This window comes from Chanodichthys erythropterus, chromosome 10 (genome assembly GCF_024489055.1).
Source record: "Chanodichthys erythropterus isolate Z2021 chromosome 10, ASM2448905v1, whole genome shotgun sequence".
Lineage (NCBI taxonomy): Eukaryota > Metazoa > Chordata > Actinopteri > Cypriniformes > Xenocyprididae > Chanodichthys > Chanodichthys erythropterus.
This window is the reverse complement of record NC_090230.1, coordinates 28454604-28468369: the sequence shown is the minus strand read 5'-3', so window position 1 is coordinate 28468369 and position 13766 is coordinate 28454604. Positions and strand designations below refer to the sequence as shown.

The 13766-nt window shown below is 37.9% G+C and overlaps 1 protein-coding gene across 1 annotated transcript; it reads left to right on the top strand.

Moving 5' to 3' along the window:
* The first annotated feature begins 1126 nt into the window (after window positions 1–1126).
* nuak2 (NUAK family, SNF1-like kinase, 2) lies at window positions 1127–13543 on the top strand. The gene is made up of 6 exons (XM_067397165.1): window positions 1127–1401; window positions 5893–6013; window positions 6307–6458; window positions 9861–9926; window positions 10209–10461; window positions 11495–13543. The coding sequence occupies exons 1-6, from the start codon at window positions 1222–1224 to the stop codon at window positions 12502–12504; spliced, it is 1782 nt and encodes a 593-aa protein (XP_067253266.1). The 5' UTR covers window positions 1127–1221; the 3' UTR covers window positions 12505–13543.
* Window positions 13544–13766: the final 223 nt, after the last annotated feature.

Sequence of the window (13766 nt, the reverse complement as noted above, 5' to 3'; positions counted from 1 at the left end):
ATTCATCTTCAGAACACAAATTAAGATATTTTTGATGAAATCCGATGGCTCAGTGAGGCCTGCATAGCCAGCAATGACATTTCCTCTCTCAAGATCCATTAATGTACTAAAAACATATTTAAATCAGTTCATGTGAGTACAGTGGTTCAATATTAATATTATAAAGCCACAAGAATATTTTTGGTGCGCCAAAAAAACAAAATAACGACTTATATAGTGATGGCCGATTTCAAAACACTGCTTCAGGAAGCTTCGGAGCGTTATGAATCTTTTGTGTCGAATCATGATTCGGATCGCGTGTCAAACCGCCAAACGTCTAAAATCACGTGACTTTGGTGCTTCGAACCGCTGATTCGTCACAAAAGATTCATAATGCACCGAAGCTTCCTGAAGCAGTGTTTTGAAGTCGGCCATCACTATATAAGTCGTTATTTTGTTTTTTTGGCGCACCAAAAATATTCTTGTGGCTTTATAATATTAATATTGAACCACTGTACTCACATGAACTGATTTAAATATGTCATTGGATCATATGTCATCAAATATTGCCATCAGATTTCATAAAAAATATCTTAATTTGTGTTCTGAAGATGAACGAAGGTCTTACGGGTGTGGAACGGCATGAGGGTGAGTAATAAATGACATTTTCATTTTTGGGTGAAGTAACACTTTAATACATGTATATATAATAAACAATAGGCTATTAAAGTAAATTTGGCATTGTGTTTTAATGAAACTGGCTTGCAAAGATCATAAAAAAGATTAACTGGAATTAAAAACATAATTAAAAACTACTAATAAAACAAATTAAATTTAAGGGGGATTTTTGCTTAATTATATTTTTGGGAGGATTTAAGGGGGAGTTTTGTTGTAAAAGTTACTTCCCAATAGTGTACTTTCAGTTTTATTAGTGGAACGGAATGATGAAAATGGGAAAGTTTTCACGCCGTATTAGCGCCACCGTGTGGACATTATATGAAGCGCACAAACACACAGAGGCGTTAATCATTACTGACTGTTACACACAGCTAGACACGCCCACCTGTCGATTGACAAGCGCGAGGGCGGTACTTACGGTTAGAGACACGCCCACTGAACAGCGCCCCGCCCACACGCGACTCAACTCTAGTCAGTGCGGATGATCAGCGCGCGCCGCTCAGTCTCACCTGCACGCGACATGAGAGCACGTCATTCCGTGATATCTGCGCGTGTGTAAAGCTCATGGAGGGCGACGGGTCCGGACGGGCTGCGGGGGATCCGGCAGCGGCTCCCGCGAGGCGTCAGGCGGTGAAGAGGCACCATCACAAACACAACCTCAAACACCGGTACGAGTTCCTGCAGACCCTCGGGAAGGGCACGTACGGACGGGTGAAGAAAGCCATGGACCGATCCGGAAGAACGGTGAGAGAGACTTATTCATAAACAAGACATTAGATTTGTCACACTGCTTTAATATTAATGATCTTATTATAAATCACTCATTAATAATAAAATAATGCATCTTTAACTGCTCACTTAATATTCATGTATGTGTTATTTATAAAATAATATTAGATAATATAAGAGTAAATCTGTGGAAATGTGTTATTTAATAATATAATATTAAATTGAGATAAATCTAATATTTTAGTGTTTATGTAGGCTACGACTGATGTGTTATTAGACTATTTTAATACTAATTTTATTATTATAAATTACTCATAAATAATAAAATGTATTCAGTAAATAAAGCATACATCTTTATAACTGGTCATTTAATATTCATGAATGCGTTGGTGTTATTTTATTATTTATGTATAATATTATATCATTAATATTAAATCATTGGGATAAATCTAATATTTTATTGTATTTTTTTGTATGACTAATGTGTTTATCACACTGTTTTAATACTAATTTATTACTAAAAATTACTCACAAATAATACAATAACACCAATGCATTCAATAAATAAAGCATACATCTTTATAATTGGTAATTTAGTATTCATTAATGATTTTATTATTTATTAATAATACTAGAATATATAAGAGCAAATACCTTCTAACCATGGAAATGTGTTATGAATAATATTATAATATCATTAATATTAAATAATTAGGATAAATCTAATATTTTATTGTATTTTTTTGTATGACTGATGTGTTTATTAGATTTATCACACTATTTTAATTTTATTATTATAAATTACTCATAAATAATAAATGCTTTCAATAAATAAAGCATACATCTTTGTAACTGGTCATTTAATATTCATGAATGCATTGGTGTTATTTTATTATTTATGTATAATATTATAATATCATTAATATTAAATCATTATATCATTAATGTTAAATCTAATATTTTATTGTATTTTTTTGTATGACTGATGTGTTTATTAGAATTATCACATCATTTTAATACTAATTATATTATTATAATATGCTCATAAATAATAAAAAACATTCAGAAAGAATAAATCGCCACAGTTATAAATAAATAAAAGAACAGTTCATAATAAAATAAAACAGTGTTTTTGTGAGTTTCATGGATGGCTTTGGGATTTTGAATATTTTTCATATGGATGAAGATGTTTGTGAGGGTCGAGCTCGATCATCTGCGGTGAAAAACAGAGTGACGTGGAGATAAAACGCAGCTGTTGTTTTGTTCATCAAACCGGTTCTGCGGAGCCGCCCAGCCCTCCATTACCTGCGCTCGCACGCACTCCTCTAGTGACTGCAGGGTGAAGTGTGACCTGACCCTTGACCCCTGATAACGACAGCTGCTGTTTTCAGGGCCGTCCAGCGGTTTAGCTTCTGTCAGACCACTGTTTATCAGTCATATCCTGCAGGAAGTGACATCACGTTTGACTCCAGCAGACTCGTGCTGAATGCTTTTGTCATTTTTGATTCGTCTGGAGCTTCGCTGACTGATATGAACCATTATAGTGCGTGTGTTTTTCTCTTGTTTTCCAGTGAAAACATCCTGAAAACAAGAACGTTTATGAGAATAAACCCGTTTTCTGAGAAAATATCCGCGATAAAGTTAGTTTTTCTCACCTTATAGGCACAAAACTAATTTTTGCTAGATTTATGTGCTGTAAAGATAACTTAAGCAATTTCAACTTGATTTTTGTAAGTCGGCTTGTTAAAATTACTTGAACAGCCAATTTGGTTCATTTCATTTTCCATTTCCAGTCGAGTTTGTTACTGTTTAATCGTTTTGCTTTCATTTGAGCTCAAACAGGGAAGCAGGAAGCAAGCGTCAGAAATCAGTTTCTCCTCAAACCTCAGAAAGCATCAGTCAGGTGTTTTCCTTCAGTATCCCCCGGAGTTTACCCTGCAAACACCTCATGTGTTTCCTCAATGATCCGGACACAATGAAGCCAGAAGACTCATTGTTTGGTGTAGAGTCACTTTCCCTCTAGGGTTTCTTGGAAATATGTGATTCTTCTCAGGAAAGAGAGAGTTTGGGCGAGTCAGGACACATCTTGAGTAAATGCCGTCTGACCTCTTTCCCTTTCCGCAGCGATAACAGACTCCGACTCGCTCGATGCTTCTGATAGCACGCCGGACGGGTTCGGCTATTTATAGAGCTCTCTGAAGCGTGGCAGTTTATCGTAACTCCTGCAAAAACATGTTTATCATTATAACTGCGGCCTCAGCTAGCTAAAAATATTCTAGAACGTTTCTGTTCCATTATTAAAACGTTATTTCTGAATGTTCTCGACAAATGTTTCTTCTTGGTAATGTGAGTGTTTTATTGTATCATTTTTCAAACATTCTGAAAGTTGAAAGTTCTCTAAAACGTTTGATGAACGTCCAACTAAAACATTTCAGAAATAAACGTTTTTGAACGAACGACGTTACTGGAAGAGCGTTCGTTCATAACTTTGAGAGAACGTCCTGAGAGCGTTTCCTCTCTTAGAAATCAAGGTTCTCTGGTGGTTTTGAGGCTGTAAAGCAGCGTGACGCTGGAGCGCAGGTGTGCGAGATTCCTTCTCCAGGTCTGTGTTTGTCCATCTGCTGGTCAGCGCTGACCCCGTAGAGACGCGTCTGACGCACAAACACCCTGAGGAATCTCAAACATGCCTGACGACACGCAGATACTCGCATACAGACTCACAAAAGAGACAAAAGAGCCGAGACACAAAGACCAGCATGCAAACGCTGCCCTTCATATGCAAACGCTCGTTCACTGACATCACGCCGTTAGACGGACGTAAACGTCGCAGTCTGTGAGATCATAGTGACAGTGAAGATTCGCAATATTTTTCTTTTATTTGCATCAGTTTAATTTGATGATTTACGCAGAGATCGTTTCATGATCAATGACCAAAAACTAAAGTAAACACATTTCACAGCCGGGTGATATTTGTGCAATATGTAAATGTATCATTAAATATTTAAATGAACATTAAATTGTTAGTCAATAAATAATAAATGGATGCTGTTAATATTAAATTATGAAATGCCACCAGTATGTAATGTTTGTCAAACTCCTGTCTATAAAACACATTTATTCTGCTTTGAATGTCACTAGGCAACGTTTTTACACAGGAAGTTCGTTAAGGTTTCATCAGGAACAATCTTACGTTTTTTTTTATCAAACTTTGAAATGAAAAATCTTATATAATGTTTGTTATATTTATGTGAGTTGATTATTAACTGCTGTTTTTTACTATTACTGTGCTAATTATGTTTATTTATTTATTTTTAATGAAAATTAGCCATACATGCTGATATGGCAATAAAAACAAACAAATATTAAATTATGTTACGTATTGTACGGTTATATCAATATAGTTAACATGTTTAATATTAGTAAATATTTAACATTTTTGTTTTTATTTCATATTTAATAACTAAATATTATTAATATTAAATCATGTTAAAAATATTATACTATATAAATATAGTTGGGCAGTTAAACCTACAAACTGTTGTCGTGATGTTATTCCATCAAGATTAGTTAAGCGTATGTTTGATAGTTAACTTTAATTAATATAAGCTTCAATAGTTCCATTTTTATCTGAAATTAAATCAGCTGCAGACTTTTGTAGTTCAAAATGAGATTTTTGAGCATTTTCAGTCGGGGTTTAACAGAAACGGCCTGTTTGATTTCGATTGATTCTGGCAGTGGCTATAGTGTAATCTTAGCGCAGCGTTCGATATCCTCGTCTCTCGCCTACAAAAGACAGTGGGAATTCAGTGGTTCAGGTCCTTCCTTTTTAACAGGACATTTCCAGCTCATTTTGGTCACCAGTATTGTGTTGTCTAGTGGCGTTCCCCAGGGATCCGTTCTTGGCCCAGTTTTGTTTCCATTATATATGTTACTCTCAGGTTCGGTGTTTCATAATCATGGAGTATCTTTTCATTGTTACACACATGACACTACCTTTGAGGAAACCGGTTCTCTTGAGAAGTGAAATCTCGGAAGTTGCATAATTTGAAGGTTTTCAGGAACCCGAACAAGATTATTTCAGTTTTGCTTTCCTTCAGATTCAAGTAAAACTCTTTTATCTTGGGCGAATTCACCTCTTTCTTTGGTGTCCAACTTGATAGTTCTTTGAAATTTGATAAACAGGTCGTGTTTCTTTTATTTAAGATCAATAGCAAAGGTTAAACCGTGTTTGTCCTCCAGTGATTATTCATGTTTTTATGTCTGTAAGACTAGATTATTGTAACTGTTAGCCGAGTATTGTTAAACCGTCTTCATCTGGTTCAGAATGAGCTGCTAGACTCGAAACACCGACTGGTTGCCTGTCCAGTACAGAATTGATTTTAAATGATTGATTATGGTTTATAAAGCATTGCTTAGTACAACTTCTTCATATACATAAACCATCTTGGCCTCTCAGATGATCCTAGGACCAGACTGAAATTGAGATGGTGTGTTTTCGTCCTTCAGGTGGCCATAAAGTCCATCCGTAAGGAGAAGATCAAGGACGAGCAGGATCTGATCCACATCCGGCGGGAGATCGAGATCATGTCGTCGCTCAGTCACCCTCACATCATCACCATATATGAAGGTAAATGCCGTATGTGTTGTGTAACCGGATCGCTGGGATTCTTCTGTCACGCAAACCTCTTTGTTCTCATTATGTAATCAAGACAAACCCCAAAAACCGCTTTAGTGTGCTTCAGTGCACCACAATTACTGCCCCGCTCATTAACATAACGCCTCATTAATGCCGTGTCAAAGAAATATTTCATTTCTGCTTTATTTCAGTTAACAGAAATGTTTTAGATTCAGTTAACAATAATAATAACCCTGACCTTCATTGAGAAAATGTGGAACAATTTTGATTCTCTTGTGTTTCAGTGTTTGAGAACAAGGACAAGATCGTGATCGTGATGGAGCTGGGCAGTAAAGGAGATCTGTACGACTACCTCAGCGAGAGACAGCGCATCTCTGAGAGCGAGGCCAGACACTTCTTCAGACAGATCGTCTCGGCCGTCCAGTACTGCCACCGCGTGAGTAACACACCACATGACGGTATATATGGTGGTGATGATAAAAAAACGTCTCGTTAGAGAGCATGAATGACACACTAGAGCGGGACGCGATTGATGTTAAAAACAGTTATTAAGCACAATAAAACCATGTGATTGCAAATTCACTTCTCCTTCACGTCTTATTGCGCTTGAATGGTTGAATATATAAGCAGTTATGTCAAAATGGCCATCATGTGGAGTATTAAATATGTAACCGCTGGTTATTTCTCGAGTGAATGTGAACAGTAATCCGGATGTTAATCAGTGATGGATCCCTGCGTTTGGTCTTAAAGTGACAGCAGCCTAATAAACCTGCTGCTCTGTGTCATTAATGTGAATCAAACAACAGAGGAAATAACTGTTTTAGCTCTAATAAGAATACATTTATATTTAATTCATACAGTATTTTTACATCTGATTATTCAATTTCTGCTAAATAAACCTTTTGTACCTGAAAATGTTTAATTTAATTCATGATTTTGTTATATTGTATTTGTCATATTTGTAATTTAATAGCATAAATACTGCCATATATATCGATACCATGAAATAAAATGTATTATATTGTGAAATAAGATTTGTCAATTCAAACATTAACTGTTCTAGTCTCAAAAATATTCAAGTCATTTTAGTATTGAGATACTATTATAGTTATTAATAATTTAAGTTAGTTTTAATTTGTTTAAATTTAGTTAAAGTTTTAGTCATTTTGTTGTGTTTTTGATTTTTTTCTTAGTTTTTTTTTATTAAATATGTCTATATAGGTTTTATTAAACTAAGTTAAACTAACTGAAAATAAGAAATGCCTTGGCAACTAGATGAAATAAAATAAGTTTAAGATGTTAACTATTTTATTTCAGTTCAAATGTTTTCTATGGCTTTGTTTTAGTTATCTATAATAGCCCTGCTTTCTATATAGTCATTTTCTATTGTAGTTTAAAATACAATAAATTAAATATTTTGATTTAGTTTGATTTCAGCAGATGTTGATGCTATAAAAACTAGTATTTAAAAGAATAGCAAAATAATACAAATTTATCAGTCAAAAAAAGTGTTATTGTTGTCAAAGCTATATAATATATATATATATATATATATATATATATATATATATATATATATATATATATATATATATATATATATATATAATTCAACTAAAAGCAAAATTAAAACCATTAGAATATTTTTTTTTTATTCAAATTAAAATATTAAAAATGCATTTTATTTCAGTTGCCAAAGCAGCATTTCTAATTTTTGTTTAGTTTAAGTTGAAGTATTAAAATAACTAAAATTATAACTGGAATAAAAAGGACTAAAAACTATATAGACAAATAAATAAACTAATAAAAATGACAAACAAACAAACCTAAAAACTTGAAAAAAAAAACAAAAAAAGACTAAAAAAAGAGAAAAACTACTATAGTATATTAATGACACCGATGTAATTTCTATTCTTTAATTTTTGGGGTATTTTGTGTGTGTTATTGTCGCACGGGCAGTTTTAGGGTTTCAGGAACATGTTAGTTTTCACTGTCCGGCTTCACAAATATCTGTGAAACCAAAGGTCAGCACGACTAAATATTAGTCAGACGTCATGTGAGCATTTCTCATAGTCTGGAAAACGACCCAGAAGGCTCTTGTGTGCTGACGAGGGGTCTGAGAGAAACCCACCAGGACTTCACTGTGACACTGAAAGGATTGCGTAACCCGCATTAGCCTCCGCATGGCTGCGCAGCGTCTGAACAGATCTAGAGAGACAGTTGGGTTTCAGACAGACGTTCACGCTTGCACACGCTAATGCAGGAACACCCAGCGCTGCTTTCTACCAAACCCAACAACAGCTACGAAAGAAACGCCGCACGCAACTGTTTCAACGGTCTGAATGAACGACAAACACACTCAGAAGATGCCCAGATAACCGGGAACAAGGTTCTCTCAACGTTAAGAACAAACGTTCTTCCAGCAGCATTAATAGAGCATTCGTTCAAAGTTATCTGGTCAAAACTTTAGCACAAAGATTTATAGTTGGACATTTGTCTAATGTTTTTTTGTTTCAGAACGTTCAGAGAACATTGAAAAGGAAAGTTTCCATAATAGAATGATCAAATTTGAATGTTCCCCAGATCGCATAACCAAGAAAAAACGTTTTTTAAAACATTCAGTGTTCAGAAAACATTCAGAAATAACTTAATGGGAACATTACAACATATTTTTGTTAGATGGGTGGTTAAATTTCAGTTTAAAGCAGTATTTTGCATGCCAACATGATGATAATGTTTCAGAAAGAAAGAAAGAACATCCCGTTATAGGCGAGGTGGAAGCGTCTTTGTTGCGACGTTAAATGAGGTGAAGGGACACGCGGTTCGCCCTCCTGCAGAGAAACACAATCATGCATGACTGGAATTCCACACACAGCTCAAATGCTCCCGCCGCGGCTTTATTTGTCACAGGATAAAAGAGGGTCGTGAAGCAGGTGATAACGCTGAACTTGTTTTACAAACTGCTGTGTTGTCATTGTTTGGAAATGTTGAATCATTTCTGGAGCAGAAAATCTAAATTTTGGGGGATTTTGGAATCTGTTTGTCCTCTAGTCTAATAATGAAAGTGTTTAGGAGTGAAACTGATAATAAAGCATTTCTGTTGCTCAGGAAATTCCCTCCCAACACCAGGAATCTTTAGATGTCCCTTATCTAGGTGTTAATAAAGCAATAACCCACAGTGATTTTAGTACAAAACCCGTGATGCACTCGAGTAGCAATAAGCTTTTATAAAATAACACCAATAGCAATATAAAAACAAGATGCCAATGTAAATAGAAGACAACAATCAGAATAAACAGTTCATTAGACGGTTTGCGGTTAAAAATGGCACATTAATGTAGACCTCAACTGACCACAAGTGCAACGGCTCTGAACGTAGCTCATCTAGTCAAAATCAACCACGTTTTACAAAATAAATAACATGACCTTGTGGGGTACATTTACACGACAACGATGTACCAAAAACGAAGTTTTGCGTTTTTCACATACAGATAGCAATGTCAAAATGATCCCTGTTCACACGGATCCCGAGAACGATTAAAAACGCTGTATTCTGCTGCCAGGTCAGTAGATGGCGATGTCACTTTGTAAAGAAACACTTCGTGCCTATAGACTGAACACACATGTGCATGACATCACTGTTGTCACAAATTCACGTTTTTGTAGTTTACATGGAGACGATAAATGGTATCGTTTTCAAAAACTTGCACTTTAAAACCCATTTTCAGGCCCCCAAAACACCATTGTCATGTAAATGAATGGCCAAAACGCATAAAAAGTTATACATTTTTAGTTGAAAATGCTGTTTCGTAAAGTATCTCTCTGTTTTTTCTAACAGAACGGGATTGTTCATCGTGACCTGAAGTTGGAGAACATCTTGCTGGATGACAACGGGAATATAAAAGTGAGTTCAGGAAGTAATTAATTTTTAATATGTAAGGGTTTTACACCTAGGTCATTGCATGAATGAAGTCATTCTGCGGTCTTCAGACGTTGGGAATTTCCTAGACTTTCATAGTCAATTTGAAACGTTATCTCTGATACTTCTGTTTTCCCTGGTATTATTAAACAAGAGGCCATAAAACAATCACCCAATCGAAACTTGCATGAGATAACGGCATAAATGTACTTTCAGTGTATGAGCTATAAAACTGGCGCAGCATGACAACCACTGTCTGCTTTTCAGATCGCTGACTTTGGGCTGTCAAACCTGTACCAGGGTGATAAATTCCTGCAGACGTACTGCGGCAGTCCTCTGTACGCTTCCCCGGAGATTGTGAACGGCAGGCCGTACAGAGGGCCGGAGGTGGACAGCTGGTCTCTGGGCGTCTTGCTGTACACACTGGTTCATGGAGCTATGCCTTTTGACGGACAAGACCACAAGAACTTGGTCCAGCAGATCAGCACCGGAAACTACCGCAAACCCACCAAACCATCTGGTGAGGCCCCTATGAAACAAAAGATGCAACCGAAACTCAAGTGACCTCCTTTGAAACGAGACACAGAACTGGTTTACTATGTTTGTCAAAGGTCCAAACTTGGTAAACCAACAATACCATGTAGCTGTTTTATAGGTAGAGCTTATCTATTCCTAGCAGATAACGTTCTGAATTGTGTGCTTGCCATGTGTTGACCTCATAAATTTGAAGTCAAGTTCACACCGACAGCAGCTTTATTGCTGGAGGTGGTCTAGTCACCATGTTGTTGGCTGCAGTGGCCTTTTTCTTATCATTGAAAAGTCTCTCATGGCTTTCCTTTTTGTCATATAGCAAATCACAGAGAACCAAGAAACTGCCCAGAGTAACATGAGCTAGTCTTGTCAAACCTGTTCCTGGAGGCACACCAACAGTACACATTTTGACCAATCTATTTCAGAGGGCTGTTTCATAAAACAAGTTTACCAAATAAGATCTGATTATTTTGAACCAAATCAACTGACAATAAATCAGACTTACTGAACTAAACCTGGATTATTTGGTAAACTTGTTTTATGAAACGGGCCCCAGGTCTTGGAGTCTCTACGAACAAGCTGATGAGTTGAATCAGGCGTGTTTGATTGGGAATGTTGAAAATGTGTACGTTTGGTGTGTCTCCAGGAACACAGTTGGGAAACAATGGATTACAGTATCTTGCATGTGTGCTCACATGCTTCATTCCCATTAGTAGTCAGCATACTATATTGTTAATCATTTGCATAGTTACATAACACTTTGAATCTGTGCCACATCGCCGGCATCGCATTGCCAACTCTCTGTGACGTTGTAGACTAGGGGTGTCCAACTTCTGGAGAGCCACTTTTCTGCAAAGTTTGGCACCAACACACCTGGCTGGGAGTTTGTAGTGATCCTGAAGACCTTTATTAGCTGGTTCAGGTGTGTTTAATTAGGATCTGTTGGAAAGTGGCCCTCCAGGAGCAGGATTGGTCATCCCTGTTGTAGGCATTCAATGCTAATCCTCTTTGTCGCCCCACAGATGCATGTGGCTTGATCCGCTGGATGTTGATGGTGAACCCTGAGCGCAGAGCTACGCTGGATGAGATTGCGGGTCACTGGTGGCTCAACTGGGGCTATCAGCTCCCTCTACAGGCTCAGAATGAGACTGCAGCTGTGCATCAGGGGCCGGGACACGTGGCCGCTGCGTGTCAAACCGGCGGTCCGACTCGCATCGCAGACTGGCTACGTCGCACCTCTCGTCCTCTTCTGGAAAACGGTTCTAAGATGCGCTGCTTGTTGCGGACAGGTGGGGCCGCTGGGGGAGAACCGGTCCAGCGACAGCGCTCCATACGCAGGTCGCGCAAAGAAAATAACGTCTCGCAGACCATGCAGGAAGCTCCTCGCCCATCTAAAGGCATTCTAAAGAAGCGGGGCAGCCTAAAACAGAAAGTGCCCAGTGACTCCCAGACTACACCCTTGGAGGAGAAGAGCCCAAACACTTTGGCAGCGTCTGTTCCACCTCCACCTCCTAAAGGCATCCTGAAGAAGCCTTCGGAAGGTGAGTCAGGCTATTACTCCTCATCCCCGGAGAGCTCCGGACAGACTCTTGGGAACCTGTCACCTGTGCAGCACCGCAAGGGCATCCTCAAACGCCATGGCAAGTTTTCCGGAGGCCTGCAGGAATTTGGTTCACTGGACCAGCTTTCACCCTCCTTACCCACGGTGGTCAACAGATCCCGACCGAGTGGAGCGATCAGCGAGGACAGCATCCTCTCCTCAGAGTCTTTTGACAGACTTGACCTACCTGACCGCGAGATTCCGGTCGCCCCTATGGAGCGTCCAGCAGGGGGACGGAGGATGCGAGGATGCGTGTCCGCTGACAATCTCCTCGACTTGAGAGAGGACAGGCCAGGGACTCAGCTCCAGGGACACTGGGAAATGGACATAGCCTGCTACCGTGCAGGAGTGTCTGATAGCGTGTTTTCAATCTCTGACTGTGAAAACGTCACTCAGACTTACAAGCAAGCCTTGGGAGCAACTGCAAGCTGAGATGAACGACGACTGTGAAGTGCAGAATCTGTCCGAGACACGACGCAAGTCGTTGTGCTTAGAAAGTTAAACAGGTTGGAAACAAGGAAAGTACTTGGAAGCATTCCTGAGCAATGCCAGACGAATGCTGGTTTCAGGCCAGGCAGGAAATGGGTCTTGACAGAGGACAGGAAGTCCTGTGCGTCAGACTTGTTTAGGACACTCATTTCATTCAGAGGGAACAGCAGTTTTTGGTGCATTTGCAACATGTAAAACCGCAGCTTTTATAATGAAGTCTTGATTTGAGAAAAGTGCCTTTTATTTCATCAACTGCCCAAATGATGAACAACTAACTTGATATCTTTTGAAATGTTTGTGACTTTTACATGAGTGTTTATTAGGGTGTTGGCTAGTCAAAAAGTACCAAAGATCCATTGTGAATTTAGACCATCTGTTTGTTTTAAAGGTAAATATTGGTGGTAGATTACAAAAATGCACAAGGATACATACAAGGAAACCCAAAAGGTGTCAAAATGCAAAGATTGACTTAAGCGCTCTTTAAGATCGTTCCTGCCAATGTCTGACTTCTACAACATGCCATTAAATTGCACAGAATTCATGGGCATGACGGATACAGTAAACTATTGTCTGTTTATGACTTTGTGTAGTCTGCAGATAGGAGTGTTTAAACTGCTTCCACATCTGCATTTATTAAGGATGGTAAAATACGGCATGACCGTGCAGAATAATTTTGAGAAATGTGTTGAAATGGTGGGGATTACTGTTCAGGGAATCTGGATGTTTACTTCCAATTGTAAAGGAAAGTTAAGAATGGGAAAGAATGATATTTCATTCGTTGCAATGATATTTGTCCATTTGAGCAGCAGTGTGATCTTTGCTGGGGTTTCATGGCTCGTGATAATCGAGGTTATGAGGTGTTTTTCTTCTGTTTGGTGTCATATTTGTTTGAGTTACTGCATGGTTACTTGCCAAAGTGCCTGATTTATCTGCCCTGATGTCTCTTTGAATCAGTGGACCAATAAAACAGCACAAATGAAGTTGAAAACATTGTCTGTTCTTGTGTTCCTATCATAATCTTTTGAAAAATAGTAAATCAGTTTATCGTAGATTGTATTCCAGTTCACATTTATACACTATAGTATGCGAGAAATGTTGCAGTTTTTTAAAAAGTAATAATAAATTTGAAAGTCTTCTGAAATGGTAGTTTGACCCGATACCAGTGTTATATCATTATATTTTAAGTAAAACTAGAACATTTTTTT

Excerpts from the sequence above, each read along its gene's own strand:
- nuak2 (XM_067397165.1), top strand. The coding sequence starts at position 1,222 with ATGGAGGGCGACGGGTCCGGACGGGCTGCGGGGGATCCGGCAGCGGCT. Across the intron at positions 1,402-5,892 it reads TGGACCGATCCGGAAGAACG|GTGGCCATAAAGTCCATCCG; the intron begins GTGAGAGAGACT and ends TTCGTCCTTCAG. Across the intron at positions 10,462-11,494 it reads CAAACCCACCAAACCATCTG|ATGCATGTGGCTTGATCCGC; the intron begins GTGAGGCCCCTA and ends GTCGCCCCACAG.